Genomic DNA, 21,364 nt, shown 5'->3' with positions numbered 1-21,364 from the left:
TCGTGTTTTTAAATTCCTTATATGCATTTTTACAAAGTATTTAAGAACGAACATAAATGCTAGTTGTGTTGACAATCTATTTAATATTTAATAGAAAAATATCTACTTGGAAATCTGGTTTTAAGGTTTATTCTCATTTTGTTGAAGAACTTGAAGTTCCAGGTTCTTGAAGTAACAGGTGTGAATAAATCTAAATGTTGTTTTGCCATTGTTGTCTTATTGGAAAGAACTTTCTAAACAAATAAGCTTTTTAATGGAAGAAAATCCACATGGCATTTGTTGGCTGGATTACATCTCTCAATACATACACTGCAAACTTGCATGAATTTACCTTGAGTGCCTGCCCTGCTGATATGGATCTTGAAATACAAATCCCAAGATACTATGACATGGAAGAGATCTGAAGCTTCACACTCAATTCATTTGACTTTTTTCCTTGTATTAGGTGTTGTCAGGACTTGATTTATCTATAGCTGAAGTCTAACAAAATCATGCAGTATGCTGCAAATAATGTGGACAGCAGATACCAGTGTTAGTTATGTTTTTAAGTACTAAAGAAGAAGAAATCAGGGAGCTTACGTTGTACCTCTTGTTTACATTTGGGGTGAGTAATATATGGAGTGACATTAGATCACTATCTGTTTTCTTTAGGATTTTTTAAGGTACGTATTTTTTCTTAATCTAAAAAGAAATGCAGGGTAGCAACATTCTTTTTAAATAAGTTTGCCTACAGATAGAAAAATTTAAATGTGAACAGATTGTGGTTAAGTACTGATCAATTTTCACCATCCCATGTATGATTTTATTTCTTTTTTTATAAAAAGTAATAACTAGGTCCAGCTCACCTTTTGACTACAAATCTAATAAATAATCTATTATAATCACTCAAAGCACTTTAGATATCTGGACTATCCCAGATTATTTTTAGATACTTTGTAGTATCTGCTTGTTATGATCAGTTGAATGATCAACTTTCTTTTGTCTTCAAGCAATGCTTCAGAATATTTTTATATCTTTAGTTATATGGATTCATATTTGCCACTTAACACAATTTTAAACTGGCATTCTTGACTTTAATAAGATTAATTTTTGCTCACTTCATCTGAGAAGTTAAGTTTATGCTGAAAAAACATATACGTATATAACCAGGAAGAAGCAAAGGTATTACTGTGGCAACTTTGCTTCATCAGTATTAAATACAATGGTACTCCTTGGAATATTATTTTTAATAATAACTATATGTGGTACTTCTATTTTTGGAGCATTTGCTGTGGGGTCTTTTGTTGTTGTTTTGTTGGGTGTTTTTGGTTTTGTGGGTTTTTTTTGTTGTTGTTGTTTTTGTGGTTTTTTGGTTTTTTTGTTTGTGTGTTTTGTTTTGGGTTTTTTTTTTTTTTTTCCAATCATGATTTGGCCAAATTAATTAGGAATGTACCTTACAAATAGAATGGAAATCCACAACGCTTGAAACTGTAAGCTGTTTAAATTACTATATGTTTATTATACCGTTATAGGGAGGCTTTCTGTAATAGAAGCAAGTTGGCAAGACAGGATTGAAATCTCTTTTGGAATGAATGTAACTTGTTAGAATAACTATTTGGTTTAATACCAGGCAAACTGTTTTAGAATATCTGGGATTCAGTACTACTGTCTGCAATGTCACAATCATTTAATCACCTCAGCTGTTTTTGCCTTTTCCTTTTTTACACGTTTGGTGTATTCTAAGGGACTTTTATTTGCCAACAGTTGAAATGGGGTCGAGGGCAGGGGGGGATATAGTAATGCCAAGAAATGTGTTTTGCCAAGGTAAAGTGGGTCTGCTTAATTGCCATTAAGCAAAAGCTGCCATTAAAGCAAGTTGAATGTGGTTAAGTGTCAAAGTTAGGGTTTGCTGTATATGGATGAACCCTGAGGCAAAGTGTCTGTTCCTTGGAGCCATTTTCTGTTGTTTTCAAAGTCAAATTTATGAAAAATTAAATTGTATACTCTTACAATTTTTTTAAATATGCACTTTTTTTGCTTTGGTACTGGAGTATCTAGGAAGAAAACAAAGGCCATTGAATATTTGTGACCATTAAGATTTGATTTCTCATTTTATGTTTTAAAATGCAGTAGAGGTTCTAGAATTTAATTAGGTACAAGTAGGATGATTAATAATAAAAGTTGCCTTCCTTTTGATTAGTCTAGAAAGATGATGTTGTTCAGTAATTAGTTCTGTTAGGATTGTAAATTATCATTAGTTTTAATTTGTATTATGATGTATTGTTGAATGTATTTTTATTTAAATTTTATTTTCTTATCAAGACATTAAAATGTTTTATAACATTGCTTGAGAATAACTCAAATAAATTACAACAAACTTGAGATACACTGTGTGTTTATTGTGAGGCCTGGCTTTTTGAAATGTTAGCATTTATCTGAAGGCTGAATTAATAGGGGTTTACATACAGGAGTTGGGTATAAAGAGATAAATCTAGTTGACAGGAAAAAAAACCCCAAATTAAGTTGAGGGATCTTGCATGGTCATCTACAGCATTGTTACATTCTAACTAAGATTGATGGTTGGAGAGTGATAGTTAATCGTTTAGCATAACAGCGTGCATAGAAGCCTTAGTAATTTGACAGCTTTTAAAATGTTTGAAATGACTAGTCTGATGTATTGAAGGATATCTAGTACTATGTTATTAGTGTTATATGACTAATTTTTTTTTTCTTGCTTATTGATTTGTCTTTCATTACCTGTCCTGTGTAGCAGTACCAGCTATACAATTTGTCAGACCTATTTTAAATATATTGCATACGGAAAAAATAGTTCTTACTTTCTCAGTCTTCTTTCTTTATGGAATCTTATGGGCACTTTTTTGCCACCTGCTCTCCCCTCCTATGCTTATGGGCATTTTTTATAAGATAATTTTGTACAAGCATGTTTTAATGTCTTGAGATGTTTTGTTTCCCTGTACAGAGAGCTGACCTGTTGTCCTTTATTGCTGGTATGGAAGCTCCTATTAGGAGTTACAGTGCAAACCTTCCAGCCATTTTGGAATTAATTTTTATTAATTCTGAGGTAAGCTGTATTAAGGCCCAGTCTGAGTGGTCACCACATTAATTTGCAGAGACCAGAAAGCAGAGGAAGTTAAAGATTAAATTGGAAGTACAGGAGGAATTTTTTTTCTGTGGACATGAAATAAATTTTTATAAGGATTCTGTGATGATTATAGCACAGTGATCTATTCTTTTCACTGCTAATACGCTACCTTGTCTAACCGTTCCGTTAAGCTGAGTTTTCTCTAAACCATGACATGAAAAGGGCATTCCCATTTAAGATCTGTAGCTTCTGTGCTGATGATACTTTCAAGTTCTGGACTAGGCTAGCAATCAGAGATGTGTAAGGCCTCTGTAGCTAGAAAGTTCTTCCTAGGACTCTGGGTTCCTTGAAAATCAGTGTGCTAGTTTCTCACACCGTTCTATACGTCTTTTCCCTCATCATACATGCAGGTGACTAGTGAGAAAATGCATACTTATAGCCTATATATAGGTGAGCATATATATTTATCTTCATATAGTCTACTTATAGACTATAGATATAGTAAACAAAATCAATAACATGGAAAATTAAGTCTTTACAAGACATTCTCTTTAATTACTGCTCATTTGTATGTATTTTAAAGTACAAAGTTTGCAACATTTACTCATGTGATGAGGACTGATTCAGTATTGTTTTTAAAAGAGCATGCATACGGAATAAAAATGAGGCCAATAAGCAACAGCTCCCAGTAACAAATAAGAGCAACTTCCAGTAGAATGGACAAAAATGCATACAATTTACTTAAGGTTCTTACAAATAGTTACAGAAGCATATTTAATAAGGTTTACATGATTTATGCAGATTAAATAAATGAGAAATCCTTTAATAGCAGTAAGGAGACTATATCAGTGTTACTGTGTTCAGCTGTGATGAGGCTGCTGCTGGACTACTTAGTCTGTTCCTGAGATTCAGCAATATAGGCAGCTGCTTAAAAAAAAAAAAGATTAATTCAGAGTTTGAGAGTAGAGCTGTAAGAAGCAGGAATATAGACTGTAATTTAGCCAAATTACTTAGTTTAAAAATATAAGTTTAAAAGTCACTATCTACCTAAATCAGGGACAGAAGTTTGTTAATTGGTTGCTTTACAATCAGAATAAGGTTTAAAAAGATCCATTAGCTGCAGCGTTCAGGAAATGCATATGCTTTCTAAGAATTTAAAAAAAAAAAAAAAAAAACAACAAAAACACAAAACAAAACCCACCAAAATGATTAGACAACCTTGCTGAATTGCTTTTAAAATGTTCTTGACATTAATAAACGTTCATGGAAAACAACAAAATTCATCCATGTGTAAATCTTACTTGATACAATGTTCCATAAAATTGTACAACTGACCTTTTTAACTGTTTTGAGGTAATAATTATTTTAGCATAATTACTATTGCAAATGCTGTGGCAGTTTTATATAAAGTCTAGTTAACGGTTTCACCAAAAAGAGTATATAAATCTTTATTCTCATTTTAGAAACATTAATGATATGATTTTTTAAATCCAATCAGGCAATTCAGTTTGCTCTAAGGGGTTGTGATTTTGTTCCCCAGTTTCATCCTCTGTTTTTAGTCATTCTTCCTACACAGGAAAAAAAGCTGAGAGAGTCATAGAACAGCCAAAGTAAATCTACTGTGTGACTTGAATTCAAGACTTAAAGGTAAAAATCTCTTACCTGGTCCCTCTGAAATAGTAGTGCAAAAGATCTTGGCTCTGGTTTCTCAAAAAATGCAAGATATCCCCTGCTTTACTCCAGGTTGGTGTTCCAAAGACAAACTCCACTGTGTCAGGAGCAGAGAGGGAAGATGATATTTTGAGGGACGTGTGTGTGTGTATATAACAACAGAAGGCTTCAAAGCCAGCCAGACTCGTGTTCACGCAGTGTTTTCCTCCTAGATCAGCGTGCAGATGCCATACCTACTGAGGGGTTACTTCAGCAGCCGGCTAAGATGCTTAGGGGTGGGAGCTCCACGGGGTTTAACACTGCCTGCTCAGCCTTTGCTTTTCCTGGACACCGTGACATTGTTGCTAGGTGATACAGAAACAAGCCTTCATCAGATGACAAAAACCAGGTGACAGACATAAAATTAGTAAGAGGGAAACTCCCCTGTAAAAATCAAGTGATCTACAATAACGCTCAGACCTGACATTTATGTTGCATCTTTCATCCATAGACCTTTAAAGTACTTAATGAAAAAAGGGTAAGTATATGCAATTCAGTCTCTTCTTTCCACGCTGGGGAATGGCAAGGTGCTATGTGTTGTATAGCAATGCAAATTTAAAAAGTCCAAGAGGAAGGAGTACTTCCCTGTAGTTTCTGTAACTAAAAAGTATTTAATGGTAATATATGGTGCCAGATGCAGGCAAAATGCTTTGTCAAATATTTGATTATTTTAATCATCTTGAGTCATGAACTGACACCCCAGAGGGTGACAGTGTAAGCTGAGAGGTTTGTACAAGCATTGTCTCTGTATGATAATGATGCAATATAGCTTATAGTTTACCTCGCAAGTTGTATTTAGTCCTGTACCTTTCCCTCTCTCTTTTTCTCCTAATCTTGCTGATTTACCAGGTATAAATTAGACCAAACATGTTGCAGATTGCCTGATTGATCTTACAAGTATCTTAACATTGAAACAGAAATAATCCTAGTCCTAGATATGATATCTTAAATAAAGCATCAAGCTGTACAAATAGAAAAGTACAAGGACAAGTCCTGGTACTGCTGAAAAACTCCATAAAAGATCTAACTCTTTTAAACACAAAACATACAATGATTTCTGTAACAACCAAAATAATTCACCTAGCTTCCTTCTGAGTAGTTGATTCAGATTCCTGTCAAGTCTTCCCTATCACACCATTCTCTCATGGTGTGACAATTACATGGTTTGGGGGTTTTGTTTGGTTTTTGTTGTTCTTTTATTATTATTATTATTTATGTATATACTTGAATTGTATATGCATATATTCTGGCACTACCTTGGCCAAAATCTAAAAGTAGAAAGTTGGGTCAAAGTCAAAAAATGTGTTGAGTGACATGGTACACAGGATATAATCTCTGCAAGTGTGAGTGATGAGAGGATAAACTTCACCTATGAATACCTTCCAGTAATTTAAACATGCGAGTAAAGGGAGTGTCCATAAGGCAAGTTTCTGTGCAGCTTCCCTTGCTGGTATTTTGGGGTTGTTTTGGTTTTTGGTTTGTGGGGGTTTTTTTTGTTGTTTGGTCTTGTTTTTTGGGGGGTTTTCTGGGGTTTTTTTTGGTTGGGGTTTTTTTTGGTTATGGGTTTTGGGTTTTTTTTTTGATTGGAGGGCAGGATTTGCTAACAGTGGCTTATGGGGTCTATCTTGATACTAGGCAGGTTCCAAATATTGTTGGGATGTTAAAAATATTAAGACAAACTGGAGTACCTCATGAAGTTATAGGAAGTGTCAATATTTCAAAATAGGTGTGGGGTGTTCCCCCTCGTAACAGCAAAACAGCATAACTAGTTTTCAGTTTTCAATTCAGAATGCAGTTTCATTCTCAAACAGCTAACCTCAGTTAAAATATGCATAATTTTGTCTTCACAGTTATTTTTTAAAAAAATTAATAAATGGAATATGAGACAAGCTTCTAACTTGAAAATCCACACTGTCCAGGGGGAATAGTAATAACTGAGTTTTACTGCAGAGAGTAAAACAATTAGTGAACAAGAACCTAGTGTAGAATTTGATAAAGTAGTCTGGGATCTTTGTGTCATTGGCTTTAAATCTCTGCTTCAGAGGGAGAGATGGATGAGCCTGGGTGTTGTGTGAAGAATGGAGAAGTTTCAAGGGTTTAGACTTACTTAAAGCAGCTCAGCAAAGTCAGGAGCTATTTAGTCTCTTGTGGACAGGGTTTTCCCATTAAAGCAGAAAGGTTCCCATGCAGAAGTCATTAACTTCTTCTGTAAAACTTCTTTAAGGATTTCCCTTCTATATATTAGGTGTCATGATGTCCATTTGTCTCACTTAATGAGTAATGCACAATGCATTTAAGAATCTGAATTACTGGTACTTCTGTCTTTGAGCTCATTCCTGGACTTCTATAAAGTTCATGCCAAATCACATACGTGTGCAGCAATATAGGAAAAATGGTGGGGATGTACTTTTTTAACTCCATTTGCTACCCTGGGTAGCAATATATTTCTGTGATTTCTTTACTCCAGTCTCCCTCCCAGTTAGATCTTCCCAGTGTAAAAGTGGTATGCAATTTATTCCACAAATGCAGTATGTTTCCCTAATTGCTGTTTTGGTTTCTTTTTTATTTCTGGATGCCCGCTTTATGCTTCTCTTTCACAGAAACCGTACATATTAATGATGAAGTCTATTTTCCATTTTGGTGATTGCATCTGGCAGCTTCAGTAAAACCTTAAGAACTACTATAGGTGGTTTTGTCACAGGTGATAGCTACTGTGCTGATACAGTACTATATCCTGTGCCATCTACCTCTGTTGCAGCCCCACTGTCTGCCCTTACCAAGGTCTCAGCTATAACCAACAGTATTATTAGTACTGGCCATTAATAGCCCTGTTCAGCATATTCCTATTGGTAAAATCACAGAGAGAAGCATAGATGATCTAGAGTTTAAGAAATAGTTTTGGCATAGAACTATGCTTAGATTCTTTTCTTTGGCAGATAAATTGACACAGGGCTTAAGTGTTCTGATATATGTTAGTCTATTGACAGAACAAACAGTAAGTGTAATAATACAATCCAGCACGTGCATTAATTGGCCAAGATACACACATACTTACATAACTGTTCTTTGCATTATCATAAAACTGACATTTCCATAACAGTTTTGTTATTAGTAAAAATAATCTTCGATTCTATGTTTCCGAGTAAGCAAGCTGTGGAAAAAACAACAAAAACCTCAAAAAGTTGTAAGAGGAAAGAAGAAAGAAAAAAAGAATGAAAGTCAGGTCATTTCCAGACATCTCCATTCTCAAAAGATTTGTGAAAATCTATGAAAGGCATTGTACATGCTTCCAAACCACTGTCTGTGCAATACTCACAGTTTAAAAAGGTGCATAGAGATGAAAATCTTCTTACAAGGTGAAGATGCATCTGTATATTCATTTGAAATGGGATTAGGAGTATGAAAAGAAAACTATTATGGCAGTTCTGTAAGTTGGGTGTCAAACACTTGGGGATTTGAATGAGTATTATTTGGCATGGAGACAATCAGAATCCAGAATCAATCCATGATGAATTACACTGCATCCTTACTGTGAAACTATTGCAGAAATGTAATTGATTATAAATTGTATAATATAAAACAATATTCCAAAATTGGATACCTACTGTTATGTACGTCCTCATACACAGTTGCTAAACAAGTTGTTTTCTCCCATTCTATAGCACACAACTGGCTGAGCATCTGTAATTCTAGCTGAACAATCACTTGATGGGCTGAAAGGAACTTAGTTCAAGTTGCTATATTTAGATATTAAATTTCGAACATTTTCAATAAAGTCTGAATGAGGTAAGCAAATGCAGTCTTCCCCTGCCCAATCTGAAATAATGAGTTTTTATTTACAGTTAAAACCAGCAACAAAGTACATAGGGAAAATTCACTGCAAGAGCTATCATATTTTGTGCCACTCTCCCATGTGCAACCTCCTTAATGTCATGTGTGTCTGTAGGGAACAGATGAATTCTAGAGTGCTGGGACAGTATTTCTTCAAAACGGCTTCTGAAAATATTTATACAGCTCTTTAGGTGATAAAATAGCCAAGCAAATAATTATTAGTTGGGAAACTATTATTTTATTTCTATAAAGTAATATGGACAGAGTTAAAGGTACCTGTATCATATTTGCTCTACAGCTTTTACTGCTAATGTCAGTTTTGGCACTGCACAGTAAAAATGCATGGTTTATTTTTAAGAGTAGACAAGATAAAGCAAGCAAGAGTGTACCAAATCAGAAGTTACCTCCTTTCTATTTTGAAAAAATCAGTTTTCAAAACATCTCTTTCATCCTAATACTGAAAACAATGTTTCACGTTGGCAATCTCTCTTCTATCAAAGGATATCCCAGTCTTTTGGAATAAATTCAGAACTGCATCTCATTTGAACTGACATGCTCGGCAAAGAAGCTGGTTATGCCTGATGGCTTCTACATGAGGACATGAGGAGGAGAGACTAGAGGAAGAGATTGTAATTGTTTTAATGACCATGTTTGATATATTACTGAACTTTTTCTACCTATAGGCATCCAGAGCAGTTCCTATATACTTGAGCCACTTGTTCTGCTGCCCCCCTCCCAGTTGTGCAGGAAGAACTGCATTATAGCATCATGAAGTGACTAAGTTCAGGGAATGGTTACAGGTTAAAACTAGCATTGCCAAATTATTGAAATCAGTGTGTTTTATATTTGCGTTTGCAAAGTGTACAGCAAATGTGTGACATTTTGACAGCACCCAAACATAATTATAATGTGTCATAGTTTGCTCTTATGAGCTCTTAGACCTGAAGAGGAGAATTGCATCCAGTTTCCGTCTGATCCAGCTAAGAAAAATTAAAGATGACATGGCAAATTGTGTAAATTAAAAAAAAAAAAAAAAAGTGGCTTACAACGGGCTTTTCTTTAATCTGTATTCAGAGGCAGTTCACATTTTACATAGCAGAAATTAAATGTGCTTAAATTTCAGAAATTTTTTACTTTAGGAACAATATATTCAAAATCTAAACATCCGTGCAAAAGGTATAAAAATACAATGTATTATCAGAAGAAAATTATGTATGCATTTTCTTTTCCAGTTTTACAAAGAGCAGTTTTAATTTTATACCTTTATGGATTATGCCTAGTCCCAGTAGTTCAGATTCAGAAGTGCCATGATGGTTTAAAAAAAAGGAGAAAAAAGAATATGATGAGTTACAAAGAACTGAATTATCGAAGTTAATTACAAGTTTATGACTAGAAGGTAATTACTTCAACTTTGTATCATTGATCTTTTCAAATTTTCTCTGATAGCTGTTGAGAACCTATTGAGAGAGGCCTATTGGTAAGATACATCCACAGTGAGGAAAAACAGAAGCAATTTTGCATCTAAATATTTTCATTGTAGTTTAATTGTAACATTTCTTTCTGATTGGGAAATGGAATAAGCAGGGTTTTTTTAGTATATACGCTATAGTCCGTGTTATCAGACACTGCTGTATTAGCATAACGATAGTAGTAGCTTGAGTGTCACACCAGCTACATATGGTGGGTCCTCTGAGTTATAGATCTCTCAGCTCTGGCCAAACCAGAGACTCAGTGACATCAAGATAGCAGTTGTTCCTTCCATGGCTGACTTCTGCAAGTTTGGGAATTGGACAGTGTGGATTGAGAGAAGTGTGAATCAGCCGAGGTAAGAGCAAAAGATCTTATTCACATATTGTTTAATAGTGTTTTCAAGGAAATGATAGGTCCTTCTGAATTGATAGTTGATTAATGTAGAAACAGAAGATCTTTCAATCACTTTGATTATATTGATCTTAACTATTTTTATTTTTTACTTTATTACCAAAGGCCAGATTTTTGTGGCCACAACGTGCAAGCCACTGCTGAAGTGTATGGCTGGCTTTGTTAGCAGTCTTAGGAAACATGTCAAGAGTTGGAATTCCAGGAGGATTTGGTCATCCTCTCCCCTTAGTGAAGGCAGTCCAGTCCATTCAGGTGAAGCTGTGATTCACAGCTGGAGAAACTTGCACTGCAACTGCTCATGATACTCTCTGTATGTAGAGAACATGTTTCATGAGAAACATCAGTTTGGCATCTGCTAGGTGTCCTGTTCAAACATAAAAAAATGTTTTGAAAATACATAAATGCACTCAATCTTGCACAAAGTCTTCCTTGGTTTTAAAAGTGTGTCATTACGTATGAAAAATTTTTATTTCTATTCATACTTTGTATTACTGTACAGCACTTGCAAAGCTGGATGGATGCACCAGGTACTCCTTTTTTATGCTAGCAGTAATTCATTCTGAGATAGATACATGGTCCACAGAATGACTTGGAGCTGCTTTCCTTCTCAGCAACTTGAACTCTGTTGTTGTCTGCTATACCAGGCAAGCAGAAAATAAGTTTGTTTAGAGCATCAAACCAGTGTGAGTTTTAACATTGATTATATTCAACATAACTGAAGGTAGGAACCGTTCCAATTTAAGGTATTAAACGTTCTACAAATAAAGATTCTCTGGTTCCTCAATGTAAAGAAAACCTGGGCTTGATTAGGGATCATGACATTCAAGTTATCCAAAATTGCTTTTTCTAAAATGAATTTTAAAATTCACATTAATTTTGTACATATTACTTTATTGTTACCATTTAAGAGCTGAATTACGTGAAGATAAATGATAGTTATTTCTGTTACCAGGAAAACTACATTTCTGGATGGAATGGTATTTTGAATGGTAAAAGGGGATTAAGAAATGCAATTTCTGTCTCTGCCCTTCCCTTCCTTTAAAATATCTCATTTTTTACTCTGTACTCTTATTTATAACTGTATTCTTACACATCATTATTCCTGTGCCTTTCTACTCATATGTAATCTAGCTGTGACAAACAGCAGCAATTGTTATTGAAGGAAAGTTGGCAAAACCAAAAAGTTAGTATTTTGAAACCTCATCTCGGCAGCATTTCTGTTGAGCACAGGTATTATTTTTTTAAAGTGGTAGAGAGAGAAGCAATTTCTCAAGGTAGTAAGCAGTAATCCAGCCTAATTTTTAAAGCTTAGCACCACAATCTGATGTAGATCCAGAACTGGACCGGTACTAGTACAGAACAGTGAAGATAAGTACTCTGGTTGGTATGACTTTTCTAATAGTGTGTTGGTGAATAGAGAATCAACTGATTTTTCTACAGTACAAGTGGGAACTGACTCTCACTTAAGGTCTTGCTGCAACCAGCAATATAAGTGTGATTGTCTGGAGTCATTTGGCTTTGCAAACTGTTGCTCAAAGTTCAGCCCAACCACCAAACCCAATGTGGACATACTGAGATTTCTGCAGTGTGGTCAGAGACTTGATAAATTGCAATGAACTAATCAGAAATTAAAGGGAGGGAGAGGGGTGCACGTGTGTGTGCATGCGCACACAAGGGTCAGATCCAGGGCTAGAGAAGACTGTTGCCTTTAGTTTTTCACTTTGGTTCACCTTAGCTTATCCACAGTGTGGTCCATGCACATCTGTAATGTCTTGTTGATCCTTCCTGCTCAAGGTGTATAATGGGGCAAGTAACTCTTTTAGGGTATACTTCCATAAAGCTATCCTAGACTATGTATAAAAATAAGTGCTGTATATGTATCCAAAGCTGCCAAGAAGATTATTTGTCTTGGGCACAATCAGGTACTCTGAATGTAGTTGATCTATTTGGCAATGGGACAGGAGAACTTGTGTGCAGATGAAATACTGGTAAGTCTTGAGAAAAGGAAAAGAAAGGAGGACCGACTGTTTCTAGCTTTAGCTCTCACAACTGCCATTAATCTGTTTGTCCTAACTTTAAATAGAACATTGTATCTTTTAAACTTTAAGTTGTACATTAATATCAACATTATTTAACAAACTTAAAGTAGGCTTAAAGAGACAGAGCACTATATTGGAAAAGTCAATTTTATATACTTTTATTTGGGTAAAGTTTAGAAAAGAAATCCAAGTTTCTAATATCTTTTAAAATAATGATATATATTGTTTAGCTTTGTTCTTATTCACACTTTGAAGCTCTACTTTTTAAGATGTATGTAGTTGTATATGTAAATATTTTATTTTTTAATGTAATCAGGCACTTTAAAATTCCCTTTTAGCTTTTTAGTTCCCTAGTGCTTCACAGCTTTTACCTATGTTCTACTGATTTTTTTTTTTTTGTCCTCTCACAAATTCAAGCTGATAAATTAGCAAGTAAATTCAGACTGTCCTACTCTGATGTTACAAAGTAGCCATATTTAATTGACCATTTCCATGAAGGATTACTGCTGTCTAACAAGATTTAGCTTTCAGTTACTAGAGAATGTAGACTTTGAGAACTTTGAACAGAAGATATTTGTGGTAATTTCACGAGAGGAATTTTCATAGTGTGTATATAATGAAATATCAGAACAATGAAAAATAGAAATAATACAGAAATTTAATGTTGAAGAATCTTGTGATTTTATGTCAGTGAATAATGCTGTGGGCTGATGGGGCTGGGAGAGTATTTATAGAATCATAGAATCATTTAGGTTGGAAAAGACCTTTAAAATCATCAAGTCCAACAGTTAACCTAGCACTGCCAGGTCCACCACTACACCATGTCCCTCAGTACCACGTCTACACATCTTTTAAATACCTCCAGGGATGGCGACTCAAACTACTTCTCTGGGCAGCCTGTTCCAATGCTTGACAACCCTTTTGGTGAAGAAATTTTTCTTAATATCCAGTCTAAACCTCCCCTGGCACAACTTGAGGCCATTTCCTCTCGTCCTATCGCTAGTTACTTAGGAGAAGAGACCAACCCCCACCTGCTACGCCTTCCTTTCAGGTAGCTGGAGAGAGCAATAAGGTCTCCCCTCAGCCTCCTTTTCTCCAGGCTAAACAACCTGAGTTCCCTGAGCCACTTCTCATAAGAATTGCGCTCTGGACCCTTCACCAGCATTGGTGAAGCTGGTTCAGTTGGGCGGTTTTGGGAACTCTTCAGGCTGGTGTTGTAGGCTACCTAGCCTAGTCAGACTCCCACTGCTGGATCATCCCATAGTTGTAATCCTCAGGGCACTGTTAAGAAAACTGTTCACATGCACATTATGAAAACGGGACCACTACTTTCCAGGGCAATGGCAGTCGAGCGGAAGCTAGCTCCCCAGCTTCGCTCACTGCTCTACGTCCTGTGTTGGCAAATGTGTCCTCTTAACAAATGTTGAATTGTATTGCTTTGCTGAAATGCTTGAGGCACAAAAAATAGTACAGCTGGAAGGTGTGACTGGATGGCTATTGCACTTTTCTTTAGTGCACCCTCCCCACACTTGTCCTGTGGGAGTGTGGGTCTCGCCCCACAGCAAACGGATGAAAGTGCCACTCAGGGGCCTGGTCGCCACCTTTAATGTTTTTTCAGCTTCCTTGTTGCTGAGCGCGGCTGGCAGGCTCCAACAGGCCACCACGGGCCACCTCTCCCTCACCGTGCCCGGTGAGGCCTATTCCGCAACGGCTGCCCTGGCTGAGGGCGACCGTTAGCGCCGGCAGCGCGGCCTCCGCGCAGGACGATGCCGGCGGGCCCGCCGCTCGGGGCTGGGGCTGGGGCTGGGGCTGGGCGAGCGGGCTGCGCCTGCTGCCGGCGCGGGGTGGCGCTGCAGCCCCGCGCTGCCGCCTGCCAGGCGCCGCCGGCGCCGCGTCCCCGCCCCTCCGCCATGGCCGATGTGGAGGACGGGGACGAGCCGGGCGCCCCCCACTCGCACCCGGGCTCTGCGGGTTCCAAGGCAGGCGCCCCCGACAAGATGTTCTCGCTGAAGAAGTGGAACGCGGTGGCCATGTGGAGCTGGGACGTGGAGTGCGACACCTGCGCCATTTGCCGGGTGCAGGTCATGGGTAAGCGCCGGCCGGCAGGCCCCGGCCGCCATGGCCGTCGCCCCCGCTGCGGGGCAGGGGGCGCCGGCGCTTCAGCGGCGCCCAGCCCGCGGGCCAGAGGGGTGCCCTGCCGTCTGCCCTCCTCCCCTCGCACGGCGGGCGCAGGAGAGAGACGCGGTTTCCGGCAGAAGGGGGGGCTGCCCCCTCCGCGCCTCCTCTTCCTCCTCCGCGCCTTCTAAAGAAGAGGGCGGCCCTGTGGCCCTCGGTGTCTCTGGTCTAGTCGCCCCGAGGGGGCTGGGCCAAGAGCGCTCGAGGGGGCCACAAGCGAGTGCAGGCCCGTGCGGTCACCTCAGGCTGCACACACCTGTCGGGGGAGCGTCTCCCTCTGCCCCGCCGGGCCCCGCTCCCCTGGCCGGCCTTGGGCAGCCCTCCCTGCGCCCCCCTCCTGCCGGGGGAGGCCGGAGCGCCTGCTGGGCTTCTGCCCTGTGCCTGTCAGCATGGGGAGCAGCGCTCGTCAAGCGGGCTGAGCTCGTGCCAGGGCCCGGAGGCGGGCTGCTGTCCTGCCATCCCCGTCCTTTTCAAAGGCGCCTTCTTCGCGGAGTCTGTTTCCTGTCTGTTGGCAAACTCGGCAAGCGCTGAGTTACAGCCGAGCTGACCAAAGTACTAGATGTGTGGTGCTGCTGTTTATGGTTTCTTTTTTTATTTGAAGAAGCAGTTGTGGATGTAGATATAAATTTATTTTCCAAATCTGTTAATCCAAAGTCTCTAACGCTTCTACTTAAGCCTCCTAATTACTAGTGCAGTTTAACACAGGTGAATGTACTGAAAAATTACTGAAAAGTAAGGGGTTAGTTAGGTAAACTAGGTTTTGAAATCTGGAGAACAACTTCATTGTTGACTGGCATTACTGTTTTTGACATCTTTTAAAAACATGGTATGTATCTTGGATCTTTGAAAATTCTTTAAATTCTTCCTCTACTGTATATCTATATCCAATTTTTACTATTGTGCTGAGTCATCCTAGGCATAACTGTCCTCTCAGTTGCGTTTGGTACAGTCTGGCAGGACATATGACCCAAGATTCCCTCCAGAGCACCTTGCTTACAAAAGGTCCAGGAGCCATGATGCTGCAAATCCAGTCAGGTTTTGGCTTAACAGAAGTGAGACAAAATATGCAATGCTGTCATTTCTCATACATGCTTTTACTGAGAACATTCTGTGGAACAGAAAAGGCGAAAAGGTGTACTAGAAGAAAAAAGGTGCAGCCCAGACTGAAGTGGTGGGAGATTCACCTCTTGCATAAGCATGCTTTAAAGATTGTCTGCTTCTATATGGTGAACAGAGACCACCCTGGAAATATGAAAATGGCTTCATCTGCCACATAAGCCATAATTTTAAGAATGTATTTCCCTGTTCTAGCAAGCCTGTTACAGGGCACTATTAAAAAGTCTTAAATGAACAAAATCTTACCCAGAGCTTTTATAAAAGTTAAAAAAAAAAAGTTCATTTATAATTTTTTCATAACTAGACCAGGAGAGTACTTTTCATCTGAAACTAGCAGAAAAATCTGGTAAACATTTTTTGAGAACAAACCACATTGTTAGAACATGAAACTTGATCATTACTGACTTCAGTTTAGCAATTTCATGTTGACCCTGCCAGACCGGGTCTGGCTCCTGTAGAGCCACTGCGTCTGCAGTAACCTTAGGTTGGAGGCAGTGCCAGGCTTAAGCTGGCACTTGTTGAAAGTTAGTTTGTGTGATTTTTGCAAGGGAGGGAAGTGTTAGCTGGCTTAATTTTCTGCTGGTTTAACTCCTTGAACCAATGTGGTCTTCAAGGATCGCAGAAGCACAAAGGAAAGAAGCAAAAATGCAGGTGTTAGCTGGGAAGGGCAGGATTGCAGCAGTACTGACTTAGATTTGCTGAACCTTTCAGACTGACACCCTTAGGGTTATGATGCAGGAGTGGGGACAGCTTACCTTGGTATGGTTGCAGTGATTTCTGTCCTCAGCTCTCTGTGCTGCTTCTCTGTCTGAAACTGCAAATCTAGGACTAGGATCGGAAAGCTGCTTTTATAGTGACTACTAGTCTGCCACAGCTTACTGCCCTAAATATTGAGGTGACCCCAGATCAGTTTGCTTCAATGTACCATGATACAAGTTGAAGCAGTTTGGCTGAATCTTCCCTGCAGTTTGGCCCTTAAATGCTGTGGAAATATAAATTATAGGAACAGACTACAGGAGACTTTATTTACTGCCTTACTTTTATCTCAGCGAGGAAAGTGCAACTGTTTCAGAGTTTCTGTCTTCTTTGTTCTCTGTTACCTGAGAAAGTGAGGAATGTCTGGGCAGATCAATCTAAAATAGAAGTACCGGCCATATCTGGCAGAGAAAGCAAAAATAATCAAATCTAAATTTCTGTAGCACATCATGTTACTGTCTTCTAGGAAAATATGGTCTAACTAGTGACACGTAGGCCAGGTCCAGCCTGCAGGACACTTTTGTTTAAACTATTACCTTTTCTTTGGAGGAGATGAAGATGCATTTGCTCCCATAATAGTTGAACGCTTTCTAGCGTGCATGGTATGCGCACATACATCTATGGCAGCCCACGTCAGGGCAAAGGAGAAACAAAGGCATTTTTCCACTCTGTGTGGCACAGTACTAAGCCTGGGAGTAGTCACTTATTGAGTGCTGAACCTGCCATCCAGTCCTATACCCACAGACTGGAGTGCATAAAGATGATAAATATTTTTAACTAGATACTGTTCCGTGTTTGTAAATTCATTTATATTATCAAATTGACCAATGCGTTTGCATGTGTATGTGACTCTTGTGAAAATTACATGCAGGTACTTATTAAGGAAAACTACTATATAAAAAGTAGTAGGAGGTGGGGGTTGTGGTGAGAGATGGAGAGCATAAAAAAATCAAAATTGTGAATGATTTCCTTAAAAGGAGATGCTGACATCCGAAAAACAAAGTCCTGTAATTAGGGTTTGGCTTTGTGCTTGCTCTGGTCTTAATATGCCTGAGTGCCTTGGCACAAATCTGCTGGTTGTTGTATCTACAAAATGGAGAAGGCTTTTTTTCAGCAGAAGTTATGAAAATACCAAAGCAATGGAAAATAAACAAAACTTGTTGGACAGTTTATAGTCCTTCTGATCTCTTTCAGATATATATTTCATTGTCATATGCACTGTTTTAAAATTTAGGGGGGGTATTTAATGTTAAAGGGTTGAACTAGATATCAAAACTTGGGATTTTTACCTTTGTAAATTGGTTTTAGAGTTTATATTTTCCTCTGACAAACCTATTCTTAAGATGGAATCCTGAGAATCAAATTGAGTCTTGTTCTTGTTTACTTTTAGATGCCTGTCTTAGATGTCAAGCTGAAAACAAACAAGAAGATTGTGTTGGTATGTAGTGATTTCATTCCCTTGTTTTTCAATTGAAGCTTCTCTCAGTAGGGTGCATTTTAAAGTTTGAAGGGAATACTGATTTTATTAATGCTCAAAAGTAAACTGGTGTTTTGTTCTACATTGTGTCATCTTTTTACATTAGTAATACTTTATGCTTTATTTTTGAGCACTAATAAAATTAGTTTTCACTTCAGACATGCTGTAGAACAAAACAGCTTCAAATTTGCAGTCAACACATACGCAACTGAGAGGTTTAAGTTTCTCTCACCCTGAGCATAATTGAGGAGATGATAACATACGCTTTTGAAGTGGGTAGGAAAAGGCTCATTTTTTTTCTTCTGAGATGCATGCCAGAAGACACAATGGTAATACCAATAAAAATCCTCTGTTCTGAAATAAATGTGTGTCTGGGTTAGAAAGCGGTATTTTTCCCAGTCTTAATTCAGACATAGTGGAGGCAATTGCTGGTTTGTTCACTTTTCATTTGAAAAAGTGGAATCACTTGAGTTTCCTATAATGCTGTTTAAACATCACCTTATTTTCAGTTGCGTACCAATGTATGCAAAAGCAAATCTTAACTTCATTCTGATATATTTAAATCAGAAATAGTGAAAATTGTCTCAAAGAGTTTGCTTTAAACCTTTAAGTCAACTTTTAAACCAGTGGTAAACCTTTCCATGCCCTTGTTCTTTCTGTTTTGAAGTATATTGTCTCAAACTTAACCCACTGTTGGTTTTGATGATTGTTTTAATGAGAACAGGAATTTCCTGTTCCAGATATCTTAATTGGCTTGCTAAGTGTCCTACCTAAGAGAGAGAGGGGAAAAAAGCATAACTTACAACACTCCTTTGATTGGTACCATTGTATTCCATAAGGAAAATGTGAAGTAATAAGGGAAAAAAGCAAAGTAACTAATGCTGTTCAGGGATAGATGGACAATAGATAACCCTTTTTGTTGTGTTGAAACAATTGTAGCCTGTGAATAACTTCAGGTCTAAGATCCCATTTTGAGGCTATGTACGGTGTCAAACGCGCCTCCTTGATATCATACATTTAAGTTTAAACACTGCATTTCCGATGAGAATTTGGTGATACGCTCTTGTATGATAGTCAGTCAGTAGTGCATTGGCTATATTTTGGTACTGGGGAAGAGAAAGCAAGGAACTTAGTTGCAATTATGTCCTAGACAGAACTGATAAATGTGTTTATACCTTCACAAAACTCTGTCACTTCATACAAGAAGGTGAGATGCTTTTCTTTGCATTCTTTTTTCATAATTGGAAATAAGTAAAAGGATTGATGACAGAGAAGTGACTATCATCAGGATGACTGTAATAATCCAATGTCAGTGGATGAATAAGTCTCTAAAGCTTGCAGTGGTTATAAACGTCAGAGAATGATAGTTTGGACCTTGCTGTAGGTATTGATTGGACAGCTGAGTGTGACTGGAACATGTTCTTTCTTCTCTTTCAGTGGTTTGGGGAGAATGCAATCATTCCTTCCACAATTGCTGCATGTCCTTGTGGGTGAAACAGAATAATCGCTGTCCCCTCTGCCAGCAGGACTGGGTAGTCCAGAGAATAGGCAAATAAAAACACTGGAAGTTTTTTTTCTGTTGAACTTCTTGAAATAGTGTATGTCTTATGCCATATGCTTATACAAAAGAATGGAACATGTCAATCGTGGCATGATTTATTTAGTTTATCTGCTACAAGATCAGTGTGGGTTTGTTGTATGTATGCTCTTTGCTATACGAGGAGGCAATGGTCAGTCTTGCTGCAGATATTTCCACAACTGAAAAAAAAGAGACACTACATTAACAGATGTGTCTGTTACGATTTGAGTGTTAACTGTATCAAGCATAGAAATGTGGTGGTGCAGATTATACCCTAAATACAGTTTATTTAATGTTTTTGCATAGATAAATGAGTTAGTTTGAAAGGGTGACCTTACCTGTAAGTCTGATACGCTGCATAGTTTACTGTCAGGATAAAGAAATTGTTTTCTAAGTAATATTGTATACAAAACCACAGTAGGTGAGTTTTTTAGAAAGTATTCTGTTTTTTAATCTAAAATGAATAGTGTGTAAAGCATTTGCTCTGTGCTTTTTCCATCACACTATACTAAACATTTCTAATTTAGGTTTTCTTTATGACTTTAGAAAATTTTGGTTTATTGTATCTCTAAGTCTGTTGCAGTGTTGTATTCTATACATGATTTCTACAACCATAGTATTAAAATTTAACCACGTTAATAATTTTTTTATTTATAATTCTGTTAAAGATCATGGAGACATGTATTTTTAATCCAGAGACTTTTGGTACAAAGACACATATTTGATAGCAGTTAACTAGGGGCATAAACAATCTCGCTGGTTAGCTGAGTAATATGGAAAGCAAACAAAACTGATAATTTAAATATCCCAAGGGAAGCAGGTACTAATTAAATCTAGGGAAAAATGTTAAATTGTGATTTCATGAAAATTCAGTTAATAGAAATTTCTTTGTCATCATTTTATTGGTTACAGTGTTTTGGAAGTGGGAGAAAGCATTGCTTCATTTTTGTGGAAATCCTCAATATATTGTCTTTTTTATATGAATCATGATTTTTTTTCTTGCAAATATTTAAGTGGTTGCCTCTGGCTTTGTCTTTTCCCAAAATATCCGAAGTAACTACTATTAATCTGAACATATGCTGTGGGGTTTTTTTAATATATGTAATAGGTTGAATTACTGCTTTAAGTCTGTAACAAATTCAGGCTTAATAAAATGGTTAATAAAGCTGGATGAAATTGAAGCAATGTTATATGCATACCATTCTTTACTTCAAAATTATAATTTTAAATGTTTAAGATTAATGCATTTCTCAGCAGATGTATTTCTGTCTAGTTCTGATTATTTTAAGTATATTTAAAGAGGTTTATCTTCACTGTATAAAGTAGTTCCAATGGCAATCTTTGTGTCATCAAGCATATACGCAGAGTTCACTGTGTTTTTGTTTAATACTTGTAATCTTGTTTTTAAAATGTTTTGATCTTTTTTTAAACATAGTTTTTGTCTCATTACACACTGAGATCAAAAAAATCCTCTGTGTCACTGTTACAGTGTATCACATCGGTGGTTATTATCCCAGCTCATGTCTGTCTTAAAATTGAAAACAAATATAAAATAGGTTAACAGTAGTAATGAAGAGCCTATAGCATTTACGTTGTTGTGGAGTATTTCTGTTTGTGTAAAAGAATTCTTCCTCAAATGCCACTTCAGCTGTACACTGTTGCCACCTTCTCATCATGCCACTTACTGTCATAAAGCTCATCAGGGAAAATAAACTGAG

At 37.6% G+C, this 21,364-nt stretch overlaps 1 protein-coding gene across 2 annotated transcripts; it reads left to right on the top strand.

The window, feature by feature from the left end:
• The first annotated feature begins 14,411 nt into the window (after window positions 1-14,411).
• RNF7 (ring finger protein 7) lies at window positions 14,412-20,827 on the top strand. Of its 2 annotated transcripts, none has more exons than XM_075507256.1 (3): window positions 14,412-14,624; window positions 17,981-18,028; window positions 19,505-20,827. In XM_075507256.1, exons 1-3 carry the CDS (start codon window positions 14,454-14,456, stop codon window positions 19,559-19,561), a joined length of 276 nt encoding a protein of 91 aa, XP_075363371.1. In that variant the 5' UTR covers window positions 14,412-14,453; the 3' UTR covers window positions 19,562-20,827. The 2 variants fall into 2 exon arrangements, with proteins under 2 accessions (XP_075363371.1, XP_075363369.1); XM_075507254.1 differs by having other exon boundaries at window positions 14,417-14,631.
• Window positions 20,828-21,364: the final 537 nt, after the last annotated feature.

The sequence above is a fragment of the Mycteria americana genome, chromosome 7 (genome assembly GCF_035582795.1).
Source record: "Mycteria americana isolate JAX WOST 10 ecotype Jacksonville Zoo and Gardens chromosome 7, USCA_MyAme_1.0, whole genome shotgun sequence".
Lineage (NCBI taxonomy): Eukaryota > Metazoa > Chordata > Aves > Ciconiiformes > Ciconiidae > Mycteria > Mycteria americana.
The sequence above is the reverse complement of the archived record's forward strand: the minus strand, read 5'-3'. Positions and strand labels throughout refer to the sequence as shown.

Bases quoted from the DNA above. Each gene is read 5' to 3' on its own strand.
- RNF7 (XM_075507254.1), top strand. From the start codon at position 14,454: ATGGCCGATGTGGAGGACGGGGACGAGCCGGGCGCCCCCCACTCGCAC. The intron at 14,632-17,980 runs GTAAGCGCCGGC...GTTTACTTTTAG, and splicing joins TTGCCGGGTGCAGGTCATGG to ATGCCTGTCTTAGATGTCAA. The intron at 18,029-19,504 runs GTATGTAGTGAT...CTTCTCTTTCAG, and splicing joins CAAACAAGAAGATTGTGTTG to TGGTTTGGGGAGAATGCAAT.